Source organism: Folsomia candida, unplaced genomic scaffold (assembly GCF_002217175.1).
Source record: "Folsomia candida strain VU population unplaced genomic scaffold, ASM221717v1 Fcan01_Sc005, whole genome shotgun sequence".
NCBI lineage: Eukaryota > Metazoa > Arthropoda > Collembola > Entomobryomorpha > Isotomidae > Folsomia > Folsomia candida.
In genome coordinates, this window is record NW_019091197.1 from 1,312,915 (window position 1) to 1,340,435 (window position 27,521).

General features: G+C 37.9%; 4 protein-coding genes and 1 long non-coding RNA gene across 5 annotated transcripts; 2 read left to right on the forward strand and 3 right to left on the reverse strand.

The window, feature by feature from the left end:
• Positions 1-1,052: 1,052 nt before the first annotated feature.
• Positions 1,053-3,863, reverse strand: LOC110849924. Its single transcript, XM_022097404.1, has one exon. It carries the CDS (start codon positions 3,861-3,863, stop codon positions 1,053-1,055), a length of 2,811 nt encoding a protein of 936 aa, XP_021953096.1.
• On the reverse strand, positions 3,860-5,551 carry LOC110849927. The gene has a single exon (XM_022097407.1). It carries the CDS (start codon positions 5,549-5,551, stop codon positions 3,860-3,862), a length of 1,692 nt encoding a protein of 563 aa, XP_021953099.1.
• A 5,060-nt stretch (positions 5,552-10,611) lies between these two features.
• LOC118435736 lies at positions 10,612-12,422 on the forward strand. The gene is made up of 3 exons (XR_004834976.1): positions 10,612-10,700; positions 10,773-12,060; positions 12,153-12,422. It is a non-coding gene; the product is annotated as an uncharacterized LOC118435736 (long non-coding RNA).
• Positions 12,423-18,868: 6,446 nt separating this feature from the next.
• On the reverse strand, positions 18,869-20,742 carry LOC110849928 (tyrosine-protein kinase receptor Tie-1). The gene is made up of 5 exons (XM_035851880.1): positions 20,673-20,742; positions 19,855-19,964; positions 19,646-19,801; positions 19,226-19,456; positions 18,869-18,898 (listed from the first exon to the last, which is right to left on the reverse strand). The coding sequence occupies exons 1-5, from the start codon at positions 20,740-20,742 to the stop codon at positions 18,869-18,871; spliced, it is 597 nt and encodes a 198-aa protein (XP_035707773.1).
• Positions 20,743-24,744: 4,002 nt separating this feature from the next.
• On the forward strand, positions 24,745-26,478 carry LOC110849857 (glutathione S-transferase Mu 1). The gene is made up of 5 exons (XM_022097320.2): positions 24,745-24,904; positions 24,979-25,110; positions 25,438-25,626; positions 26,029-26,124; positions 26,189-26,478. The coding sequence occupies exons 1-5, from the start codon at positions 24,860-24,862 to the stop codon at positions 26,402-26,404; spliced, it is 678 nt and encodes a 225-aa protein (XP_021953012.1). The 5' UTR covers positions 24,745-24,859; the 3' UTR covers positions 26,405-26,478.
• The last annotated feature ends 1,043 nt before the right edge of the window (positions 26,479-27,521 follow it).

Here is a 27,521-nt window from a genome sequence, read left to right on the forward strand (position 1 = left end):
GTTAACTATGAAGCTAAATGTAAACTAAAAACGCCTACCATTAATTCTGGTTAAAACTGGATTTTATGTAGTCGTGGCTTCCACGTCACCTTAACCTTCACAATAACCTTCATATAAAATATATCATATTCTTACATGCGTATGAGCCGGTCACTTTACTCTATGAAAACTGTCTCTTACATAAAGTGCAATGCTCTCAATCTTCATATCACACAAAATCATGATAAAAATACATGCCTGCATATCATTACATTTAACATACTCCCACTTTTTACTTATGAGTGGGACACGAAATAAGGAAAAACACCACAATGTAATGATAATCAATTATGTTTCGTAACGCACGGGTCTCTTGACACGTCGTCCAGATCTGGTATGAATTGTTTGTGCTGATTTGATCTCAGGCTCGATCTCTTGTTGTTTCTTCTTTTTGGCAACTGCAACCTCTTTAACCACTTCCGGTACCGGTAAACTTTCACTTGTGGAAACCTCTAAGGGGAAAAGTCGTTGTAATGGGCGCTGAAGATATCCATGCTCCGTCTTGACTTGGGCGACACGCACTTCACCGTCCTTCCCTGGATGGAGTCGCGAAATCCTCCCCATTGGCCACAGCAGTCGCTTCTTATCATCATCCCGATAAGAACGACATCTCCAACTTGACACGGAGTCGATTTCCTCTCCTTCCCTCGTTGCACAAGTAGACCCAGATACTCTTTACGGAATCGGTCTCGAATTTGATGTTGCAGCATCTTCATTGACTTATACTTTGCAGTCATTCCTTCAATTCCGACAGCTTCTGCCTCCGGATACTCTGACGACTGCAGATCTTTGATGAACATTGATGGCGTTAGAGGAATCAAGTCATCCCCGTCCTCAGTGACGAATGTGAGTGGGCGCTCATTGATAATCGCCTCGACTAGATACAAACACGTTTCAAGCTGGACATGATTTAGGTGACTGTTGCCCTGCATTCTCTTGATGAGATCTTTGCAACTTCTGATGATGCGCTCCCACGATCCTCCCCACCACGCGGCAGAGGGAGGGTTCATGATCTACTGGATCCGTTGCACCCTTGTTCTTGCTGTAATGCGGTCCCAATCCATATTCTTCATGATGTGGTCTGCTCCCACAAAGTTCGTCCCATTATCGGAGTAGATAGTGGATGGACGACCTCTTCGACTGATAAATCTTGAGAGAGCTAACAAGAATGCTTCCGTGCTCAAGGAGTCCACCAGTTCCAAGTGTATGCAGCGGTAGATAGCGCACGTGAAGATGACCATCCACGTCTTCGACTGGTCCTCCAAATACATTGGACCAGCCAAGTCGATCCCAACAACTTGGAACACTGCGGCGGTCTTGACCCTGTTCTCTGGGAGTGGTGCTGGCTGCACGATGTACGATTTTGACATGTACCTTCTGCAAACCACGCATTTCGAAATAAAACTCCTCACAGCTCGGCGTCCTTGGATAATCCAACATTTCTCTCTCAGTCGACCCATGAGAAATTGTGCACCACCATGACCATTGCTGCGATGCACCTCCGCAATAAGCTGCTCCACGAGTGGATGTGAATTTGGTAGTAAAACGGGACGGCGGAAATATTCGGTGTCTTGACGGAATAGCAATTTTGTTTTGACCCGAATTACTCCATCCTCGTCTTTCTCAGTCTTGAGTCCTGCTATGACCGCTGATTTTTCCTTTGAAAATGCATCCTGTTGCGTCCTGAGGAACCATTTCCTCTCCGCCCGGTCCACTTCCTTTTGACTCAAGTCCCATTTCTTCACTCCAGCTCGATGAAATCCACTGACTTCTTGGTCTTGATGTCGCTTCCGACACTTATCCACAAATCTTATCACCCAGGCAAATAAGCGCAAATTGCTGGTGTAAGATGAGTATCGGGTGAGATACCACGGAATTTCTGCTTCTCCCACCTGCATCCTGGTCGTGACACACTTCTTGACTTCTCTTCTTACTTCCTCCTCGTCATATTCTACTTGTGGTGATGGCCACTCGTGCTGCGGTTTAGTGAGCCACTCCGGTCCCTCCCACCAACGACTTTTCACCAACTGCGATGGCGTGCATCCTCGCGATGGCAGGTCTGCAGGGTTCATGACCCCAGGGACAAATCTCCATTGAGATTGACTCGTCAGCGAACAAATCTCCTTCACACGATTACCGACAAATGTCCCCCACTCGTCATTCCTCCGTATCCATGCTAGTGCAGTACTGGAGTCGCTACAAAAATATGACTCGATATTTTCCATGGACAGTGCCTTTATTACCGACGACCGGAGTCTCGATCCGATAAGGCACCCCAACAGCTCCAGTCGGGGAATGGTAATCTTCTTGAGAGGGGACACTCTCGCCTTTGCTTGGAGTAAATGGACTCGCACCACCCCTCCTTCGTCCACCCTCACGAATACGACGGCGGCGTAAGCTTTGCTACTTGCATCACAAAATGTGTGAAACTGCAAATTCTCAGCAGTTCTCGAGTTCCCAAATGCATGACGTGGGATGTGAATCTTCTTTAATTGAGGAGAGTCGTTCCACCAAATCCTGAACTCCTTGGACAAATTCTCCTCCACCTCTGAATCCCATCCGATATTCTTACCACACGCCGCTTGTAACAACAGCTTTGGAACGAGTGTGGTTGGGCACAGATAACCCATTGGGTCAAAGAACTTCTGTACCAAAGATAACACGAGACGCTTGGTTACCTTCTCCGGTACCTCATCACTAGGTATGTCGACTCCCAAACAGTCCTGGATCTTGTTCCACTTCAACCCTAATACTCCGGTCAGTTCTTGAGGGATGGCGACACTGTCATGTACCAATCCGCAGACCGTGGTGGTCCCGATTCCGGTACCCTCCACAGTACTCCACTCCCACTGACGGAGTTCCATCATGGCACTGGCTAGGATTGATGTTGACTTTTCTCTGTACTCTTCCAAATCTTGGACTGAATCCACGGACATGACGCTGTTGTCGACATACATAGACTTGAGAAGGATCGCTGCAATTTCTGCATCTTCCGGGGCGACATCCTTGCAATGCTTCTCTATCACTGCACCAAGCAGAAAAGGGCTGCAGTTTACGCCAAACACTACTCTCTTGTGACGAAGTTCCTGCACGATTTTCTGTTCGATGTCCTCCCACCATAAGAATCGTAGATAATTGCGATCACTTGGTGATACATAGATCATCTCGAACGCTTTACGTATGTCGGCGATAACCCCAATCTTCTTCTCCCTGAATCTTAACAGTATGGACGGGATGAGTTCCAGTAGGTTTGGACCTTTCTCCAAGCAGTCGTTGAGAGACGGGTTCCTGCTCACTTTACAAGAGGCGTCAAAAACAGGCCTCACCGGCGTTGTCAAACTTTGGGGCTTGATAACTGCATGATGAGGAAGATAGTGAACTCGCCCAACTTCTGATCCAATATCAATCTGGTCCACAACCTCAATAATGCCTTCAGCCAGCCAATCACTGAACATCTGGTCGTATGTATTTATCATTCCGACTGCGGCCAATTTCCGGGTTGTCGACTCGAGTCTCTTCATGGCAATCTGCCTATTGCTTGGAATGGGGGGAGCGGTGCTAATCCATGGTAGCTTAACAGTGTATCTTCCGTCCCCACCTCGTGAAACTGTATTTTGGAAATGCTGTTGAGTTTCACGCTCTCTTTCTTCTTTACATTTCACCTCGGCCGAGTCCATAATCCCAATTGTCTCCAAGCTCCACAACTCAGACACGGAGGCTTGATAACACATCAGGGCTGACGATAAGGTGAGCATTGCTGTCGATTCTATTCGAGGGAGTCGTCCGCTGAGGGTCCATCCGAAGATGGTTTCGATGGCAGTCATTCCGCACTCCAATTGCAGAATTTTCCCGGTGATGAGTCTTCACAAATCTCTGGCTCGTCGAGAACTACAAGTTCATGGTACATGGTCTTGGACATATTTGATAGCCGGAGTCTGAATTTTCTGTGCTTCTGCTTCGCCGCCAAGGCTCCACCAAACAGCACCTTCTGTGACCAGACCTCCTCCAAAGCACGAAGTCCAAGCGTTTCAGTTGTGTCGCGTCTCACGCATGACCCTTGACTTCCGTTGTCGAAGACAAGTCGCACAACTCGATTCTTGCTACCGTCGTCTGTGTAGCAACGAATTTTAAGAGTTTGTAAAAGCACATTTCCCGAACATTGGAAATTTGTCATTGCTGCTGAATTTTCAGGTGATTCTCTCTCTCTCGGGACAAATTCCATCTTCTTTTTATCAAGTTCGGGACACATTACGGCAGCATGCTTCTTGCTACACACGATGCACTTTACTGCTACTTTACAGTTTCTTGATAAGTGACCAGAACGGAAGCATAAATAACAACACTTCTTCGCACGTATCTTCTCGTTCTTGTCCTTTAATGTCATTACTTGGGCCTTAAAACAGTCTGCACTTGCATGCCCAGATCGGTCACAAAACACGCACCCTTGACTTGATGCAGAGAACATGCTCGCTGCTGTGGCACATTCCTCTTTTCTATTGTTGTTGTGACTTGATTTGTCCTTCCTCTTGTCCTTGGCTGAATCCGACTCGAATCCCGCCCTCACCAACTTCCGCTGATTCTCACTTTCGACTTCCTTTCGCAGGAACTTCATGAGAAAGAAGAGTTCTGTTCGGGGCGGATCCAATTGCGATCCATCTTGACCGTAGAGGGGACTGCGCTGCCACGCCACGAATATATCTTCGGGAAGACTGGACTCCACCATTGGGAACACGAATTCAGCCGTCTGCTCAGTGGTCACATTTAGGGTCTCCAACGCTCGTAGATGAGATTCAAGCTTATCGTAGAGTTTTGAAAGTTGCACCTTCTCTTTTGATTTTGTGTTGCTGATGACGAGCTTCAATAATTCTCGCACATAAATTTGTTTTAGCAGTCTGTGCTTCCCGAACCGTTGCTGTAGAGCTTTGATAGTTTTTGGATAATTCTCATCGGTCATGGGATAGCCTTCGACTACGTCACGAGCTCTTGAGCCAACCACCATGCATTGTAACAAATACTGAAATTTGTCACTCGTGTGCAAATCTTCATCTTCATCTATTTTTCGGAATTGTGACCACCATCCGAGCCACTCCATCAAACCCCCACTAAACTTCTTCAGCTCAATCTTGGGGAGTTTGAAACTTCTCTTCTTGCCGGATGAGCCTGAACTGACTGATCGGTCGTCCTCCGTGCCATAAAGACTGCCCGGTGGACTTGGCGAAGTATTCTGCCTCATCTTCTCCATCTTTTGAACGACGGCAATCCAATTCTGTGAAACTGCATCCACATCCTTTCTCTCCTTTTCATAATTTGCTGGGTCACATTTCTCAAGCACTTTGTAGCTCAGTTCTTGATACTCCTTAATTGTGGTCTCCAAAAGAGTGAAGGTAAGCTCCAAATCATCTTTGTCTGTGTCGTCCTTCTCCACTTCCTCGTTGACCTTCACGATCCTCTCTTTCACCAGCTTTAAGACGGTGTCCCTCGCCAGCGTGATTCGTTCCAGGGTCGGAGCCATCTCAGTAAATCAACAGACCCAACAAAACACAAAATTAGTTCAGGACAAATTACAATTCCAAATCGGATCAATGCCACCTCAATCGCTCCCGAATGCTCGGGATTTGGCCCTCAAAGAGGCAAAATTCACACGTGTGATATTTTCTGCAACGGTTTCCTTCCTCACGGATGTGGCGACAGGGTCCCCTCCGGTTACTTGGACAGGAAATACTCAAAATATGGAAATTTATCACCTGGTTGACCCCCGAATACTCAGGGTCGGGTCCTCAAAGAGGCAAAATGTGATGATTCCTATTTCTGATGTCGTCGTCCTCCTCGCCAGGTCACTCAAGGTCTCACTGGTCACAAGGCAGGGCTTCTTAAGTTTTGTTGTCCTCGTCCTCCTCGCCAGGTCACACTAGGTCTCACTGGGCACAAGGCAGGATTTCTGTCCTCACTTTTCCTCAGACGTATCACGTCGAGGTCACCAAAATGTTGAGTATCACGAAAATCTACCAGACTATCGATATAACTCACAAATGTGTCGCTGATTAATGTGAAGACTTATTTGACAACTACAATTCCAATTTAATTTAACTATTGCTTGCAGTGAAGCTTTTATTTCTATAAAATTGGCACAAATTAATAATTTTATGAGGAGACCTCTTGACTTGAGGTGCTTCTCCTTGTGAGTCTACTTCGGGACTTTTTGTTAAAGTTAACTATGAAGCTAAATGTAAACTAAAAACGCCTACCATTAATTCTGGTTAAAACTGGATTTTATGTAGTCGTGGCACTTCCACGTCACCTTAACCTTCACAATAATATTCATATAAAATATATCATATTCTTACATGCGTATGAGCCGGTCACTTTACTCTATGAAAACTGTCTCTTACATAAAGTGCAATGCTCTCAATCTTCATATCACACAAAATCATGATAAAAATACATGCCTGCATATCAGTACATTTAACAGATTTGCTAAGTTCTATCAGTACCATGTAAATTAATTAATTATTTTCGTTTAGAATTCGTGAATTGATCCTATCACCGATAATTAAAGCCAAAATTAGGAACAATCAAGTAATCGATTCACTTGCAGTGGTATGTAAATATTTGAATTTTATAGAATAAATATCTTATTTGTCCTTTAACTTAATATTCACAATGATGAGGTGTGAGGTAGTTATCTCCGATTTTTACCGGACTTATTTTATGCAAAATGTTAACGCTCAGAAACAAGTGAACTCGTATGTATTTTTGCGTTTTCTTTCGCATGGACGAAATTTTTAAATATATTTTCAGCCAAAACTTAGATTTTTCAAAATGCCGTAACTTTTCAAATTTGGTCTCGATTTCAAAATACAAAATTTTTGCTCAGAATTACTTTACTAAAATTATAAAAAGTATTATTTTTTAACTTTTAATTTCCAAAAGTATAAACTTTTTTTTGCATTTTCATAACTCCAAAAATATTTCGCGTGATAATTTCAAATTAAAAAAAAATAAATTTTAGAAAAAGCTGCCGAGCAAAAATTGTTTCCTAGCTTGAACAATTTAAAATTAATCGGTCAAAACCGGAGAATAATAAATCATTCTGACTTGATTTTAGGAAATTTATTACACCCAGCCCGTCTCATCTGTATCACTTCCATCAACCTATCATATCTCAGACAAGGCAAGACAAATGTTTAACAATATTAGCAACACTGACCCTAAAACAAGCGATCCATACTCTGACCTTATCGTAAATACATTTGGGACTCATGTATACAAAAATGCCATGTTTGGCAATTCCAGCCACACAACATTATATTTTAAAAATGTAAGTCAGAACGTCGATATTCCAGATTCTTTATCAGAATATAAACTTTCCCCAAATCCTCCCCGACTCGTGGAGAGTTACGTAACAACCAAAATCGGCAGAAACCCTGCGTATAAAAGAGTGAACTCGGAACATGATCCCCGAGACAGGACAAAAGTTTATGACAGTGAGACCATGAAATCATTCAAAATCCCTTTAATTGACGGAAAACTGGAAAGTATAGAAACTTTTTTCGACCAGAATGATGAATTTTCTGTTAGACGTAGGAAACTAAAAAGTGCAATAGTTTGCTCCGAAAAGCTAGAATACGTTAAAGTGTCCGATTATATTATGACGAAAGTACTCTTCAAAACTTACCTAAAAAGATTAACTGCAACAAAACTTATGTCAACTGTGAAATCCACGATTTTGCATAGAACATGTCCCCTTGACGAGGGGATGATGAATGGCATTTCGTACTTGTTGAAGTTTGACCCCCTTTTTGAAAGTAAAACCAAAGTAATTTGTGTCGACGGAAACATAATGTATGAACACAGCGTACCCTTGTTTCCGCACATGTGCACGTCAATTAATCCTAAAAATTCTCAGTTTAAGAGTATTTCATGCATGTGTAACATTGGATTGCAAAATTTCCCATTGGGAAATTCTTGTGTGTCTGTTTATTCTGGCTATGATTGCAACGAGAGTGATTTTCTTTTCAATATTAATGAAGAAAACTCTGTTGTAAAGGGTTTTAGTGGTGCGGGATCATTTAGAATTTGCTAAGGGGGGGGGAGAATTTGCAGCAAACATTGTGCAAAAAGTGTACATGTTCGGCAACAAATTAAAAATTTGAAATAATTAAGATCATAAATTACTATTTTGTGTGTTTACGATGAAATTTATTCTAATCTAAATGTATATGAATCAGAAAATTAATCTCAATTTTTATACATAATCTCGGCTATCCTCCTGTAAATTTATGACACTGTTAACCTTTTACCGACGAAGTACACAAATTGGTCTTGTATTTTATTTACCGTTGACGTCTTGTGTATTGCATAAATTACCCTGGTACTAAAATTTCTCAAAATAAGAACATTTTTTGGGAAAACTCGATGGTAAAAAGTGTTGTTTTTTATTATTTTTATTCCTAAATTTTGGAATTTTCCCTATACTAATTATGTAATGTAAAAGGTGGATTTATTTTTATTTTCCGTCAAAAGTGTCAAAAATTGGAAATTGGTTGAAAATTTTAATTGGTGTATGCATGTAACATGAGAGAAACATTATAATGGAGCGAAATGTTAGTAAAAAATCTTTAGTACTAAAGAAGTTAATAATTAGTGCAATACATAAAGCGATGTTGTTTAGTAATTTAGCATACGCGTGTATTAGACGTGCATATGTAGAAAATTACACTCCTTGTACATAACTGTCAAAATATTGTCTAGCAAAGTGAAAATAAATATTACATGAAATAACACAAATGCAAACATTATGAAGCATGTTAACAACTTAAATGAATAAAAATTGTTTATAGGAATGTATGTTTTCTATGTATAATCGCATTTGTACTCGTTTTAGGATTTATCACTTTCATCAAATGATACGTATGTGTGTCTCATGGAATTTTACGCTTTTTCTAATATTAACCGACAGTGAATACTTATATGAAGGTATGCACACTTGGAAGGAAGTCTACATTTACTCTCTCCTCCTGACGACTTTTGCTTAAACGCAGATATACATATGTAGTTATTCCTGCATCAAATGCTTCAATGTAATCACATATTTCTGTACATATTTATACACATCCATAGCTCAATAATCTGGACATTGTGTCCCAGCAAAAAAAATTATTTTGCACTCTCCAGCAATGCAAAATGTGCTTAGAAACAAGAAACGGGACTTCAAACTTGTTGTGTCTTGACACGAAGCGTAAGATGAATTACAGATAACACTTTACTCGGCACTGCAGAGTCCGCACAGTGTGCCGGGAACCATACAAAACGGCAAAATAATTTCAAGGTCTACGTACATAATCGTCCCATGATGGTAGAAAAGCATAAAAATGTGGTTGATTTTGGTTTTCGAAGAAAAAAGCACCCCCCCCACCCCCATATTTTACCAAGGTCATTATACATATGTATATGTTAGTTGCATGTTAGTATTTCAAATTTCAGAAAGATTTTCCCGAGCGTTTTTGAGGTTTAAGGACATTGGAGTCCTTCAAATTGGAAGATTTTCACAAAAACACCGATCCTTCGTTACATGTCTTTTTTTGCAAGACAATGGTAAGAGCTACGGACATGTTTAATATCTTATTTTTACCAACGTTCAATTTTGAAAGTGGATGTGGCTTTATGAAGAATTTCAGTCTCTTTGAAAAAATCGTTAAAAATTCTTCTCCTGACCAAACCACCTTACGAAAATAAAAGCGGACCAAATTTTTTATTCTTTTCCACACCCATGAGAGGATTATTGAATGCAAAATAATTTTCTCGATTTTTAAGGTCCCTGACACACCGTGCGTTTGCTCATGAACCCACGAGCAAGAGTAAAAGATTAATCTAATATCATATATGTAATATATACATATGCATATAATCACGGGATCTTTTGCAAAATCTTGGACAGCACAAGCACAGAATAAATCCAATTTCATTAGTACACGAGTGAAGTTCCATTAACAATAAAGTCACAGTGTAAAGTCCCACATCTTCAAAAATACCTAACCGAGAATGACTCTCTTTGGGATATTTATTGTTGTGTTAATGGCTTTAGAAGCCCTTACGTAAGTGGACATTTATTTAACAATATGGGAACACAAATTATGCTAACTTAAATAAAATTCTCCAGTTGCAGTTCGAGGTCTAATGGGGCACCTAAAATCGTTATTAATCATAGCAACATGGTTTATAACGTTAACTTCTACCGATCGAAAATAGATCCGACGTAAGTACAAATCTGCATATTTCATCTTAAGGCCAAATTATTGTTCACAATTTGACTAATTACATACATTTTTTGTTAGGTCTGCAAAACTTGAACCAGTTGTAACTGCAGAAGTGACAACGGGAACGTGTGAAAATTTACCAAATGAAATTGAGCAAATTTCGTTTGGTAAGAACGATTATTTAGTGGATTTCAAGGAAGCCTCTCCGAATTGGGAACACGTAGGGGTACATGAACAGGTAAAAATATTGTCATCTTGCTCAAAGTTTATATTAAATATGTAGATTGTAACAATAAAAAATTGGTCTTGCACATTTAGAATCAAATTCAATTGGAACCTTTTATCATCGTGAATTGTACGTCAATTCAGCAAAATTTACAACTGAATAATGTAACTGATTTCAAGGTAAGAATTGATGTAGATACATGGTCATACGTGCAAAATGAATTTTTTCAATTATTGATTTGTATATTACAGGTTAATCTAAAAGTGGTGAAATACAATTTGAGCAATTTGTACGATTTTTTATTGTACACCCTTCAAACTAAACGGTGACACGGATTTCCTAATATCAATCAGTGCCAAGTATACACATAAAAGTAATCCATTGTTTTCATCTAGAATGTATCCATCGATCTTATCAAGCATTATCGAAGCCATAATTCAGGGCCAACCAGCATTAGACTCACTCATACCTGTGCAAGTGAGTCTCACTTCACTCAACTTCACTCATTTCCACCTCGAACCAAATTGCCCTTCACTCCCCTCACTCGCGTGATGGAAGGCTGAGTGAGGCTTCACTCACTGATAAATCTCATTCTCACTCCTTCATTCCCTTCACTCCCTCATTCCTCACACGTCACTCATTCCCCTCGCTCATCCATTTCCTTCACTCTTTCTGTCACTCAATTCAGTCCCTCGTGTCATCATAATTAAAATATTTTGGCACCATCTAGTGGGGTAACGTGAGACTGGACTGGGGCAATGTGAGATTCGACTGGGGTACTGTGAGACTGGGTTGGGGCAACGTGAGATTAGACTGGGGCACGGTGAAAATTGCATGGGGTAATATGAGACGGTACTATGTTAATATTGCAACGCTTATTTGAGTATGTAAACTAACCCAAGCAACCTCAATGCGAATTTACTGCGAATCCCAATGCAAGTTTATGCAATTTTTGTGCATAAAAAGTTGTAATCATTAATTTGTACAAGATTCGTGCAAAATTTGTATCAATTTTTGTGCTGCTAATATATTAGCACAAGAAATCCACGAAACTATCACAAATTAATTAGTAGCAAATTATTACAAAGGAACAAGTGAATATTTAGTGCGTATTTGTTAGCACTAAATTTTCATGAGATTTCTTGCACCAAATAATTCATGCATAATTCGTACCTGGGAAATTGTACAAACTCAAAATGCAGTAAACAGGTGCCAGCATATTCACACAAAATTTGTACCGATTATTCTGCAATAATTTAGTACTAAATTAGTATCATTTCTCTATTCGCGATTAAATAAACAAACCTCAAGTCAGTTATTCTTTTTGCCATGCCGTGACATCAACTCCATCATCTCTTCTCCATTTTTAATTTCCAACCAAAAAATTTCGACAGTTATGGTCGAAAATCAAATTCCTATTTCGGATAAAAGTTCCTCGATTCCTCGAGTTTGAAGGCGACAAATGAGTGGAGATTGTGCCGTCTACGTGGATTTCAAAAGATTGGACGACTCATGGCATGTGATATGTCGAAAAATACGGTAATTACATATATACATATTGTTGTTGGCTACTTTTGCATTAATATATATTCGGGTTATTTATGTAAATATACGTTTTGCTTAATTTATAGATTCATACGTTGGGAACACATACAAGGAATAAACCTATCGACTCATGTGATAACGGCAAACGGGATCGCCCTAAATTATCAGAAAAAGAGCCTGAGGTGAATAATGAGGCATTTCTCAGGAATTCATTTTAATTTAGTCTTTCTCTATACGCCGTAAGTAAGTATTCTACCGATTAATTTCGATAAATATTTGTGTATCCCAATTTGCAATTATCTGTTAATTAGTTAAGTATTTGGAGATACCTAACATTATTGTAGAAATATGTACGACAGATGAATGTGAAATAAATAAATAATAATTGAAATGCGAGCAATACGTGCAAATGAATTTGTATTAATTTCATGCGTACCATTAGCACACAATTAGTAATAGATTCGCACTAAATTTGCACTAAATTCTCACCTCATTAATGCATGTCAATCATCACCAAATTTACACAAAATTCGTACACATTTGTTTGTGTTAATTTTGTGCATATTTGGTACAAGTAAACTTGCAGTGATAAATTATTGGTATGAATTTTGTAAATGTGACTTGTACAAAATAAACACAAGTCAGCTTCACATTTTAACGGAAAATATGCATTAATCCAGTTGTACAAATTTGGTACATTATTTGCAGATTTTGGTTGCTTGGGAATTATCTGCCCTATATTCCTTCACCCTTCTTCCCAGGAGGAGAAGGAGTGAGAGAGATGAAGGAGATGAAGCCTTCATCTCCTTCACCCTTCATTCCACTCATTTCTCATTTGGGCCTCCCTCACTCACCTTCACTCACTCGATCAAAGTTTTCACCTCCCTCACTCAGCTTCACTCTCCTTCACTCCCTCATCGTGAATGAAGCTTCGATTTAGGTAAATTGAGTGAAGCTGCACAGGTATGGACTCACTTCATGCAGTGGTATTTGAATTTTGCAAAAAAGCGTACTCACATCAGCCTTCACATATCTCGCCAATTTAGCATATCAACATAACAGATTTGCGAAGTCATACATATTTAGCGAATCACTTCATGATAAAATTTTTCTTATCTTCGCAATTTTGTTAAATGAGATGCGATGCGAAATAAGACGTTGTCTATGCTCAAAATAAATAAATATTTCATTTTATCTTTAACTTAATACTTTAACATAATAATAATTATTCCGAATTTTTAGGAAATGGATTACACAGAGCCAATCACAGGTGTCTCGCTCCAATCCATCCAGCACACCATATCCCCAAAGGCAAGAAGCATGTTCGAGCAAATTACTAACAATGACAACGAAACAGACAATCAATATGCAACCTCACTTATAAATATATTCGGTTCGCATGTCTACCAAAAAGCCGCATTTGGAAATTACAAGCATGTAACCTTATTTTTTAAGCAGCGGAACAATACCCCCCGTTGGGATATTCCAGCCTCATTACTATCTAATTTTGGTAATTTTTCCCATGAATCAGACCCCTTTGAACTAGTAGAAAGCTATATAACTCGCTTAGGAGTAATAGGAGCACCATACCATAAATCTACGATTTCCGGCGAAAGCGATATCAAAGCAAATTTAATAGGCGGAGAGCTAGAAAGTATAGATACATTTTTTGACAAACAGGATACCCTTAAACATACAAAACTCAAACGGGCCATAGCTTGCGCAAAAAACCTTGAACATGTCAAAGTTTTCGGCCACATTATGAAAAAACTAGTTATCCTAAATAAGCAAAAAAAAGGTAAATGCAAACAAGCTTATGGCGACAGTGGAGGCTAATCTTTTGCATGGAACGTGTCCAGGCGACGATGTTATGAATGGCATTGAGTCAGTCAGGGATGACCCTTTCCTTAAAGGAAGAATCCAATTAGTTTGCATTGATGAAAATATAAAGTACGAACACAGGGTTCCGTTGTTTCCCCATTTATGCACGTCGATTAACCACAGAGAATCTCAGTTTTTGAAGATTTCATGCATGGGAAATATTGCATTCCAAAATTTCCCGTCGGAAACAAGCTGTGTGTCAGTTTATTCAGGTTATAATTGTGAGGATGGCTATTTTATGTTTAACATTAATCAGAAAAATTCTGATATGAAGGGTTTCCGTGATGCGATATCATTTAAAATGTGTTAATAGGAAAGGATTTGCAGGAAACATTTACAACTATATTAGTAAACTACTTACAATGCCATGACGCGTGTGTTACACATGTATATGTAGGAAATTATACTCCTTGTAAATGTCAAAATATTGTCTAGCAAAGTGAAAATAAATATTACATGAAATGGCACAAATGCTAACAGTATGAAACATACTTAATAACATTCTGCATAATCGCAATGAATATGAACTGATTTGTCAAATCCTACACACTGGTGGTTTTTATACGCATTTTCAATCTCAACGACCACAAGATGAGCATGCATTTAGGATTAGTTATGGTAAGTGGAATAATAAAGGTAGAAAAAACGGACTCACATCTTTTATCGCACAGTAAGATTTACTTTTCAGAAACCAAATTAAAATCAGGACAGAAATATTTGAATTTTTTATTTATTTAACTATTACTGTTTCACTTAAATCAATAGAGAGTGGAAATATGTACATACGTACATATGTTCATATTTAAGTGTATACATAAGTACACTCTAAATAAAAGTTGTGCTAAATTAACCCAAGGTTGAGTAAAAGAAGAGAATCATGCAACAATTTGGCTAAATCTACGTTTGGGTGAATTTTGCACAAGTTGGATAAATTTTGCACAATTGTTGTGTCATCCTCTTTGTACTTAACCTTGGGTAAATTTAGCACAACTTTTATTTAAATTATATAATTATGTATGTAAGTATGCATGTCTGACTTATAACCCTTGTGGCCGACCCAGTTTATACACCGCATCCGCAAACATCTCCTCGTACAAGACACTTTCCCCCACGATTTGAAACATTTTCAACTTTGTCTCCAAATCCCCCTCGAGTCGATCAAAGTAAGTGTTAATCAGACCCTGAAATTTTGCAAGACTCCCGCTCTCAGCAGGATTGTTGTACGTGACAAAATCTCCGTACGGGTGTGGATCGATAACATTTTGGGCCAATTTGTTCATATAACGACCCATCCTGTTCCAGATGAAGTAACACGGATACAAGGCTGCGAGACCTTCAGGGATCGAGGAGTGGTGCGATTTGGAAATTATGTGGTCCACGTAAGCTGCAAAATTAATGAAAATCATTAAATTCTAATTTAGCTTGCAATTTTTGGCAATATGAGAAATTATGATGGGGATATTCACGTCAATTTCATAAACGTCGCTTCACGGATTATGTATATTCACAACTTTGTGATGTTTGTGAAAAGTTGGGATGCGGAATTTCAACCAATTAAAATGTTATATTTTTTTTCAAAAAATCACACAAAAAGTTTTTAGCGTTGGAGACCGGTTATCTAAGTATACGTTATCATACGTTATTTACATATTTATCTACGGTTGAGAAACGGCATTTTGAGTGACGTGAATACCCCCAATGTCTTTACGAAATTGTATTAGCGCCAGGCAAATCTCGCCATATTAAAAAAATCAGCCTTTTTCATAAAAATACTTACCTAGTGTATACTTCTCAACGAAATATGCTTCTTGGAAGTCATAATTTTCATACTGTCGCTTAAAGAAGTTAACCATGTTGTCCGAGTTCTTGTGAAGGCGATGCTTCAATTCCGCATCCGTCTCTTTGTCCTCCATGGCAGTGAACGCGCCATAAAATCCATTAATGTAAATGTGATCTTGTTGCATCAGAATGGCAAATCGATCCAAAGGAAGCGTCCCAGCCCCAATTTCTCGATACAACGCATGGTTCACGACTCCCGCCACGGCGTCAGGGGTGAAGTGAGAGTCCACCAAGTCAGTAAAATTCGGGGCGGGAATAGATTCAACTTGCAGGGCTAAGATCGTCTCGGCAAATTTTAACTCATACTGAATACTTCGCGTGTAAGCGTGTAACATTTTCTTCTTGGTTTTGGTATCATTTCCCAATCGGGCGTAATACTCGTTCAAGACGGTGACAAATTGTGCGGTCTTTTGTCCTCGTGAAGTGCGGGCGATGGGGGTGAAATGAGGATGGCTGGGATTGTTGGGTAGATCTGCGATGGCTGCGACACGAGAGGCAACATGGCCCCAGATATCACGAGCAGGATAAAAGGATGCCAGGGCGACGGCAATTTCGCCATTTTTTGCGAGGCTAAGGTCGTGAACGGAATATTCTAGGGAATAAATATATTAACTTTGGATCATAAAACATATCTCCAAGAAACTGTTTTTAGGTTAAATATGATCTTAAAGCGATGCAAGGCTCAAGAAATGCAAGAAAACAGCACCATCTAGCAGACTATCCCGATTGTACTACAAAGGGCAGCTGCTAGTTAGCGATAAATTCTTACACTTTCTTGAAGAACAATAAGTTCAGAAAACGTTCAAGAAATCAAACACTGAAGCAATTCACGTAATCCTTGATAACATTATAAAATTCGTAAATTCTGTATCAATTTGTAAAACTTTTACAAAATTGCACAAATATTTTTAAGGAAAATTAGCTTACAAATTTTTGTAAACTTATTACGATGAAGAGCGTCATTTTATTTTGTAAAAGCTTGTAAAATGATGTATTTTTCAAAACTTATGGATTTTATAAGTTACCAATTACAGCACGAATTGCTTCACTGAATGTTTCAAATTAATTTGTTTTTACCCAAAACAGGGGGGACCATATGAACCCCTCTGGAAAAGTTGAATTGGACATAAAGCTCTTCCCAGGCAGATCCATAATTCTGGCGGGCAACCCCTTGCAAATATTTCCTCCTGTTGGGATCCATTTCTCGTTTGGCCAAAATTCCAAACGCTTTAAGACGGTTTTCCGAAAATAAGTGGTCTTGTTGAATCAAGGCTTTAAGCGTTATGAGGGGAAGGGTCCCTTTAGCCAGGGCTTCGTGAAGGGGGTGATGAAGGGTGGCATTTCTGAAATATTGAGCAACCGGGATCCTCTCCACCATTTGGGTGAAGGTAAGGGAGTCGTCGATCTTGTAGCTGAGAGTGACATGGCAAAATGCCAATAGAGCGACGAGAAGTATGGGGAGTGGCGTCATGTCGAACATTTTTGGAAAACTTGAGATTTTTGAAGATGATTGCCTGTGGCGCTTATATTCGCACTTTTAGTCGCATAATCATTATCAAATTTCATGTAACCCTCTGGATTAAGAGGTACATATTTCTGAGCATGGTTTTTGCGTCATTGAGACACGAAAAAATTAATAGAATTCTACCGGATAAGGCTATTAATCTGGTAAGGTAATTCTTGGAAGGGCAAACCTTACGTAGCATTTACGGAGTACTTAGGATTAGAACTTCTTAAGCCATGGTGTCGCTAATAACTTATATATGTATGCAACATGCAATAACAACTACCGGAAAAAACAGGGAATCCAACACGTGCGTGAATACCTAAACATATGTACCAACTATGTACATACTACGTATGACATGTACCTACATAAGTACAAATACAGTGGAATTATTTGTGCTAGTCACCTCATTTGCATATTTTAACTCATTCGCGAGAGAGGGTATATTCAACATGTAAAACCCGTATCGCCGAAAATTGACATAGTGAGATTTACGCAAATAAGGTGACACGCACAAATAATTCCACTGCACATATTGTACACGTACGTATACGCATTAAATTCATTGAATCATTGAATCGAATTTATTTAGGTACATATATACATACACGGTATTGCTTACAAGTAGTTAAATATCATAATTCGGAAATGACGATAGTATTTTTTCACTGAAATTCAACTTATCTGGAAGAAAACATCAATTTGTCATATACTTTACAATAACAGGATTTTAGCTTAAGATTAACCAGTACATTATCTGGTATTCCATTTAGGAGAATTTATAATTCACATAAGTCGTGAATACAAATACAGAGTAAAAGGGAAGCAGATTCAATTAAGCTTAATTGCTAAACCGCATGTCAATGTGACACACACATTGATCTTCATCTTCGTGGCATACATACATATATACTTATGTACATATGTATCACTTGCAGAATTACGCGTGCACATATTTATGTATGCAACACACATGTATTTACAAATGTGGGTTAAATATGCAAATAATGTGCTTTATAATTCTCTCTTTGAAATACACTTCTAGAAACCTGATATTGTCAGGCAGGTTTTGATTTATCAGTATTAAACTTGCTACCTCTTGGTATTAAAATTATACCGGTCAGTAAAAATTATATGGCAAAACTTTAATACCGATTTATTACTATTACCACCTACACAGTATTACTTATCAATACCACTTTGGCAAAGCTATATATCACTACCGCTTGGTATTATTTTAATATTGGATTTCTAAGAGTGTATTAAAAATTTTCATTGCATCTTCATAGTTTAAAATCATGAAAAATTACTTCTTAAATTAAATTACTCGTGAATTTACAGATTGATTTATTGATTTTGTAAAAATTCTTGAATTTCCTTCTCATCTTATCGGGTATATATGTAATTTACTCGTTAAAGCACTTAAAAAATACAACTTCACGTATGCCACTTTCATAAATGGACCAAATGTGTATACGCTAAAAAATCTTTCAAATAGTGTTATCTTAAAGACACATGATTTAATTATAACCTTATTAAAGCGATACAAACTAGCATAACTTCAACAATAAAAAATCAATAAAGGGCAATCACAAATTTGAGGTACTGCAATAAGTATATGCGTAATCAATGAACACGTAAGGATTAAGTTAATACATACGTATGGTCATTTTTTCGGCATGATACGGTTTTCATATTCAGAAGCAAGTAGAAAATCCAGATTGGAGGATATTTCCGGAAATCGAGATCTTCTCGATGGATCCGCCTCCCAGCATTTCCTCATCAATAAATATCTATTAACATGAAACCTACATATTTACATATGCAGCAGGTCGAAAAACATATTAATTTCTCAGGTTATGACGCTTACTGCACCACGTGAGAAATATTTTCGTAAACCAATAAAATTTTGAAAAAAATATGTTTCATTACAATGTTTTCATACATTTCTTGTCGCGCGTATTCCGGTGCCTCCAGTCTCAAGCCTTGGTCGAGGAAGGACACGAATTCTGGTCCCCATTGACTTCCGGCAGTGTAAGGTGTATCCCCCAGACTGAACATTTCCCACATGAACACCCCAAACGCCCAGATATCTGACTCGCTAGAGAATTTAGAATGTTTTAGCGTCTCAATGGCAAGCCATCTCCATGGGAGCTGAGTTTCCTAAAAGCAAGTAAGAAATTACTAACAGCGGTGGTAACAAACAGATTGAAAATTATTTCACTAGCTTTTAAAAAATTCAGCTTATAATGAAAAACGAAAAATTAAATTTATTAAATGCATTAATCAGAGTTAAAATTCTGGAAATCAAGGTTTTTAAGGTTAATGCAACCCAACAAATTTTATAATTACCTTTTTGGCAAACACATATTTCTTGTATTGGTCATAAATCTGTCTGGAGAGGCCGAAATCGGAAATTTTCGCGACAAAGTGTTCATCAACGAGTACATTCCGTGCGGCAAGATCTCCGTGAATTATCTGCACGTAACTTCCGGAGTTAATTTTTATCTTAATTATCAAAAAAGAATATAGTACTAGTCTCTACGTTACGAATTTATTACCTGCTTTGCAGACAGAAACGTCATAGCTGAACAAACTTGTTTTGTCCAAAGTAATAGCGTGTGTGTGTCAAACGGTTTAACCGTCTCAATCTCGGTGGGGGCGAGATAACCTGGTAAACCATAAATCTGCATGGGCATAATTTAAAATCGGCGTCGCCAGCTGTTTTCGCCTTTCGCGTAAAAGATTTTCTAATGACCCTCGCGAACAGAATTGTACCGCAACCATTAGCGGAACTAGATTTAGAGAGTAAAATATTTATGTGGAATTATAATTGAGAAAATTGTGAATAATTTCTCAAAATACGTAGGGATGAAGGGGTATTCTCAGATTTTGGCCAATATGATTAACTATTCAAGCCCGAAAATAAGAGACCAATACTTATGCTTGTGGTCGTCGCATTTTTGAATTCTTCCTACTGCATGCATCTTTAGTCGTGGCGGAATTGTCGAATAAATAACAATTTGTACAGTGATATATAAACTTGGAGGAATGACGAATGAAGAATGAGGAATTGCACTTAGGATTAGCACAAATTTTACAATTAAAAAATTTGTGCAATTTTCAAAATTGCAATTAGTCATTTTTATTTCTTGAATTCACAATATCGCCAAAAGTCAGCGTTTTAAAAAATCTGAATTTTGGCACGGGCCAAAGCCAAAACATGCGAGTTAGGAAAAATGCAGAAACCTGTCCCGCTTATTTCTGGGTGTGAACAATTTAAAATGAGTCTAGTCCAAATAGGAGAAAACCACTTAATGCATACGCATTCCTAGCATGTATGTACATAATTTGTACCCATGTAATTTATTTAATTTACCTTTGCCACCTTTATCAAATTGAACTCCAACAAGCTCAACAATGTTGGGATGTTTACCAGCATAGCTCATGATCTTCACCTCGGCCAACAAGGCGGCTTGCTTCGTCTCGTCCGCATTTTCTGCTGACGTCTTCACGGCGATGACCGTTTTGGAGTCTAGTAACCCCTGAAAAACTACACCAAACGCGCCCTTGCCAAGTAAAATGGATTTCTGCACCTTCAATCTCTTGGGAGAAAGGTGCAAATGTGTGGGTAAAGGGAGGCGTTGAACGGCTTGATACATTTTATGTCCATTATCGTCCAGAATGTGGGGATGATGGCTGATCGCTGGCAAGTAGACTGGTTCGTTGGGGTCATGGATTTCGGATGATTGAAATTTCCTGTAGTCTGGCGAAGTCTAGGATTTTGTTTTCAATTTAGACTTGTTATGTAATGATTCATCTAGTAAAACCGCGGCATTTTTGTATGCAAAGCTTTAATAGGCCCACTACGCTTTAATAGGTGCACGGGTTCATCTTTCATTTACCTGGCTTCTTTTCCTAACGATACAAATGACCAATCCTAGACCGAAAATCAACAGTAGAATGACCCCCACCAAGATTAACGCGAGCATTGGTCCTTCCCCTTCGGGACTACTTTCATTTTCAGGAAATCTTGTTGTAGTGGAAAGTGGATCTTTGAAGGTTGAACTAGCAGGGCTTGTGGAGAATTCTGTAGTTGTTTCCGTAGTAGTTTGAGATGGGCGGGTAGACTCGGGTAGCTGTGTCTCCTCGGTGGTGGATTCATTACTGATGTAACCGAGTTGGAAACATTAAAATCTTTCGAAGTATGTATTACATTTACTAATTTTTACTTTTTATTCTAACTTACTCTTCCAAAGGAGGAGCAGGTGTTTTAATGATTTCTGAGACGGGTGTGTCCTACAAAAACCAGGGAGTGAAAATAATGCTATTTGGTCGCTAACAGTTAATCACTAACAATTAATACAGGCTGTACAGTGGGGACAAATGTTTTTGCCAGACTATGCAAAACAGGGTCAACCACAAAGGCTTAATTTCAGATTATGATTTTACAATTATAAGTAGTTGCATGCCTTACGTTAAAAGCTATCGTCAAGTAATCATAGATCGCACTGTTGAGCAAATCCGTGATCTCGGTGGTAAAATAATTCGCTAATCGTTCCCCAGCTTGTGGAAAAACTTCCCCTTCGACGGCTTCCATCCACTCCGATGGGACAGTGTCGGGGCGGAAATTAGTTATATTAGTGGTAACGATTGACCCTGTTTGGAATTCGGTTTTACAACGGGACGCGTTCAGCTTGATGAATCCATTGATAGCGGAAAATTCTCCGTAGAAATCAAATACGCGGTCCGTCCAAACTCTCGCAGTTCCGCCAGGTGCGAAGAAGGGAAACACTAAAACGGTACCTTTCGAGATGATGCGTCCTAATAACAGTATTAGACTAATTTGACTAATAAAATTACTTCGACAATTGAATCAAGCAAGTGTTTAGTATCCCACAGTACGGACTCGTATATAGACTTTTGTTTCGTAAATTTTATCGAAAGTATGAAGCAATTCACGCCGTCTTTCGTAACTTTGTAGAATCCGTAAATTCTATCAACTTTTACAAAATTTTGCAATTATTTCTATGGAAAATTAGCTTACGCATTTTTGCTAACTTGCTCTGATCAAGGGCGTCTCATTATTCTGTCCAAGTCTAAAATTAGGTATTTCGCAAAACGTACGTATTTTAAAAGTTACCCAGTGACTGCGTGAATTGCCTGTATGGTTCTTGCTTGTTCAGTAATTGACAAATGGAACATAGGTATCTACGAAATTGATGCTGAATTTTAATTATTTTACCATCAATTCGAATTTGACTTTTTTCAGAGGTGAAGCGAATATCGAAGAAGCCGTGATGAAGGTCTGGTCCACCGGGAAGAAATGAGCCAGGGTTTTTTCTGTCCGAAAAGTAATTCAACAAGCCGGAACCCCTGACATTTCTAAAGTTAAGCATATTTATATTTAACTAGAGCATATCTCAGAGGATAAATACTACCGATTTGAAAATGATGAATACCCAAACATTGCTTCCATCTCATAAATTGCTCCTGTTAAGTTGAAAAATAATTCCTTGGGAAGAATGTAAGGTTCCGTATACCGTCTCGTTTCAACCAACCAGGTGTGGAAACAGAGCAGTTTCCATTTAACAAAATTTCCAAAGGCTTCCTCTGCCAAAGCTGTAATTTTTCGAGGTGCAGAATGTATTGCTAATTTTGTAATTTTGATTCAATCTAATTCATGAATTTATTTTTCAATACATTAATTTTGGAGTAAGTTGGAGTACAACGAAAAATGGTGCAAGCTTTATTTAAAACTGTGAACAAAGAGTTCAAATTTGCCAAGCTCTTGCGTTTTACATAGATTAAATTAAATATGTTGCTTGTACGTGAAAACCCAAGCTTTTGCACGTAACGTTAGCGCAACCAAAATAAGACCTTATCTACAACTACGTTTGCGTTGTTAATTACGCTATGTGTGAACACACCCAAATGGTAAATATGTATGGATATTAAGGATTTTTGCCCTAAATTCTCTCATAACCACAAAATTTCGCATTTAGGCCAATGGTAAATTTAGCCGTTGCGTAAAAATTGAATGCTAAACCCTAATTTGCAATTCTTAATGTTACATAAATTTAACTCACGTGGCCTCAGATTTTCATCATCTTCTGGTTTAGGGATTTGGGGACAATAACCTTTTAGGCTTGTGACAGGTTCACATTTTATTAATTTAGATAATCTTGCAACTATAATTATAGAGAAAAGAACGAAGTTACGTAATGTTCCAGACCACATTTTTTCCCGAGTCGATTAGAATGTAGGACTTTAAAATCCGAACATATATTAATTTCAGAGTTGAACTTGGGTATGTAGGTATCGATGAATGAAGTAATTTCTTGAACGGTGTAGCCAAAAATGTATATTTAAAATGTAATCAGTCAAATTTCACACAAGGTCTCGTAAGAGTCAATTGCCAACATGTAAACCACTATCAGTATTTGACCAGTGTTTCAATTGTGTATAAGATAAATGTACGTAAATCGAGCCTTTGTCGGCTATATGCACTTACGTAAATTTTTCTAGGTAAAATACAATTTTTAGAAAAGGTTTGTCTCATGTACGTAAGCAGCAACCTGATTTCATATGTCTGTCATATGAAGCCAGTGGAATTAAGCATTAAAGAAATTCCCAATCTGTAAATTTCCAAATTCCATGAAAATTCACAATTCCGTAAATTGTATCCTGGAAACATGTTTGTAGATGTTTAATGGGAAATAAGCGACTAGCGGTATGTACATATATACATACATAGGTAAGTGCATGAAAATATCCAAGTTCGATTTACATAACTAATATGCTCTTTGTCCATGGACATACTATAGAAAGTATTCATCTGTAGTACTATCGCTATAGGGATAGAAATATTCTAACGAGTGAGTATACGTATGTCATGTGGTGAATATTCAGGTGGTAACGTTTTCGTGCACTTGCATGCATACTTATCTTTTGTAATCGCATTTGAGATTCATCAGTGTTATCAAATCGTGGAATGCTGTTTTCTCCAAATTGGAGACTCCAATATGAACGTTTGCATTTAGTATCTCATCATGATGACTTTCGTTTACCTAAATGCAGACATGTGTGCATAGTTACATATTGCTGCCTCAAATACTCCAATGTGCATGATAACATATGTATGTATACACTATTACACCTACTTAAAAATCCAAATGTTCTTATGTATGCACCACGCTCAATCTGGTCAAGCTGTGGTGTCCAAGCAAAAAATGCATTATGCACCCTCCAGCAATGCATGTCTGTAAAGATGCATATGCACGCATTTAGAAATAAGAAACGAGACTTGAAATCGGTGTGGTGTCATGCTAATAAAAAGCATGGCACAATACGTATAACACTTTACCAACAAGTCAACCTTGACAATGTTATCTCCTTATGGATGACGATACTTATGTATATACATATCTAAGCACAAACATATCAATATCTGCATCCACTGCATAGCAACACATTCTTGCCACAAACGTTTGTGCAGCCGGTTCCAAATTGGTGTCGATATTCATTAAAATTTCAGAAATATAACTGTTTTTAGTTCAGTTAAAAATGTCCAACTCGAAACCACTCTTGGGCTATCATGACTTGCGAGGGGTGAGAGATGATAAATTATTGGATTAATTTTTATTGTGCTAACATTAAACGTTTTATTCCACAATCATTCACAGCTCGCGTACCCGGTAAAGTGGGCATTGGCTTATCTAGGAGTGGACTACGAAGAGAAGAAATATCCTCTCAGTCAGGCAGGCTTGGAAGAATATGGGGCAGAGAAGGGAAATTTAGGCCTCGATTTGCCAAACGTATGTAATAAAAAACTCAAGTATTTCGTACACTCTTAGAAATCCGGTATTAAAATAATTCCAAACGGTATTCATGTATGACTTTACTACATATAAAGTTGTATTTATAAGTAATACGGGCAAGTAAAGTAATAGTTCGGTATTAAAGTTTTACCATATCAGTAGCAAATTTCATAGTGACCGGTATAATTTACATACCAAGCTGTACCAACGTTAACACTGAGAAATCAGTACCTGCGAGACTATACCTGATTTCTAACAGCCTATCTCAAAATATTGTAATGATGGTACAAATTATGCATAAATTTTGATCTTAATTCTATTCAGCTTCCGTACTGGAAAGATGGCTCCATCAACCTGACCGAGTCTCGAGCCATTTTGAAGTACATTGCGCGGAAGGAAGGAAACGGCGTCTTAATGCCGAGCGACCCCATCGTTTTGGCAAAGGCGGAAATGATGGAGAATTTCTTATGGGACGTGTGGTACTTCTTGGTTTGGAGATGTTTCCATGACACCGTAAGAATTTTGGAGAATGTGTTGAATTTTATGAAATTTTCATAACAATCTTTAAATTTAAAAAAGTCAAACCTTTTGGGTACTAATTATATTACACACGTTTGTGTACTGTTAAAAATAACTTGTCTGCCAAGGTGTTTTTGAAAATTTTACGTTTTCCCGAATTTTAATATTTGCGAAGTTTTTATTAACTACCAGATTTTTTTTAATCCCCGAAATACTTACATAACTACACGATTTCATGTGTAATTGATAGCTAATTAAGAGAAATAATTTTGCCACACAAATCTGTGTAATTGGTTGGTAAAGTAATATTTCAAAAATATAATCCAATTTTAATTGATATCGCACATTTTAAAAAGATTATCACACAAAATATTTAAACAAATGTAATTATTGCAGGAACCCTTCATCACTTCTCTGAAGGAACGTGGTCCACCAAAGTGGGACATGCTGCATAGTTTCTTGGGCAGCAATAAATTTATTCTTGGAGATAAGGTGAATATTTTACGATTAAAAATTATGATTATTTTTTTTTGAAGATTATAAATTTCTTAAATAGATCTCCTACGTGGATTTCATGCTGTACGAAATGCTGTACCAGTACACCTTGTACGATGCGGATTATCTCGAACGGTATCCAGCTCTGTTGAAGTATAAGAGCAATTTCGAGGAGATTCCGCAAATCAAGAAATTCATTGCTTCTCCCGGATACCTTAAGGGACCCTGTTATCATCCCCTCTTCATGAAATATAAATGTCAAGATTTGACCGTTTAGCCATTTTTTCAAGCTGTTTGCAAAGATTTTTTCAGAAATCTGAAATAAATACAAAAAACGTATTTGCATATGTATGACCTCTGTCTAATTGTTACCGAATCGCATAACATACTTTGACTAAATAATTCCGAAATTTCAAGAAAATCGGATTCTTCGAGTTCTTACCATCGCCTTGTGATTAATTCATACATATTTATACACCTTGCTAAAATTAACAAAGGAGGAATACAATTTCTTCAAATCCATCGCTTTATCCTCTAGTTAAATATATACGAATAAAAGAATACAATAGTAAGAAATATATTTATACTTGTTATATCATGTGACTCATATACATATTTATATAGGTATTTAGCCCTGAATACAGATCACTACCGTGAATGATACCGTGATCTGTCTGTGGGTATTTAGTCTCGCTCTGGATGCACATAAATATGTACGAGTTTCATGTATGTATACATATGTACATGTTTTAATAGAAACGTAATTTTTTTCAACTCGTGAAGTCTGACGTGCAAAGTAAAAATAACTTTAATTTTAGTATATGTATTTTATAGGCCTAATTAGTCGATAGAATCATTTATGTTCAGATATTTATTAGCATATCCTCTTTTCAATGTTGTATTTAAATCAGCTGTTAAATGTTTAAATGTTGTAACAAATATAATAAATTATTTCTCAACAAGAATTTTCACAGCAATCTGATCTGATATCTGCATTTTGTGACGTAATTAATTTTTTTCCAAGTTAAATTATTGAATAACTTAATTATTACATGAAAAAACAGCAAGAGCTGGAGGTAAAGAAAAATATGGATTCAATAAGTAATCCAGGCGGAGCAGTTTGTAACAAAAATCATAACAATTAATAACGAAAAAAGATGAAATGTAAAACAAAAATGTCGATTGTCGTTCGTTCTTAAAAGTCCATTACTTGCGAAACGGATTGAACCGTTCATCCTTCACATTCGGAAAAGTTTCCGCCATCCTTTTGTACAATTGAGTGATGTCATTTTTCCAAATCCAGCAGTCGCATCCAGTCGCACAATCTGGATTCCGATCAAGAAATTCCTTGTCCTCGTCGGGATAGTCGATATCCAAATATCGAACTGTAGTGC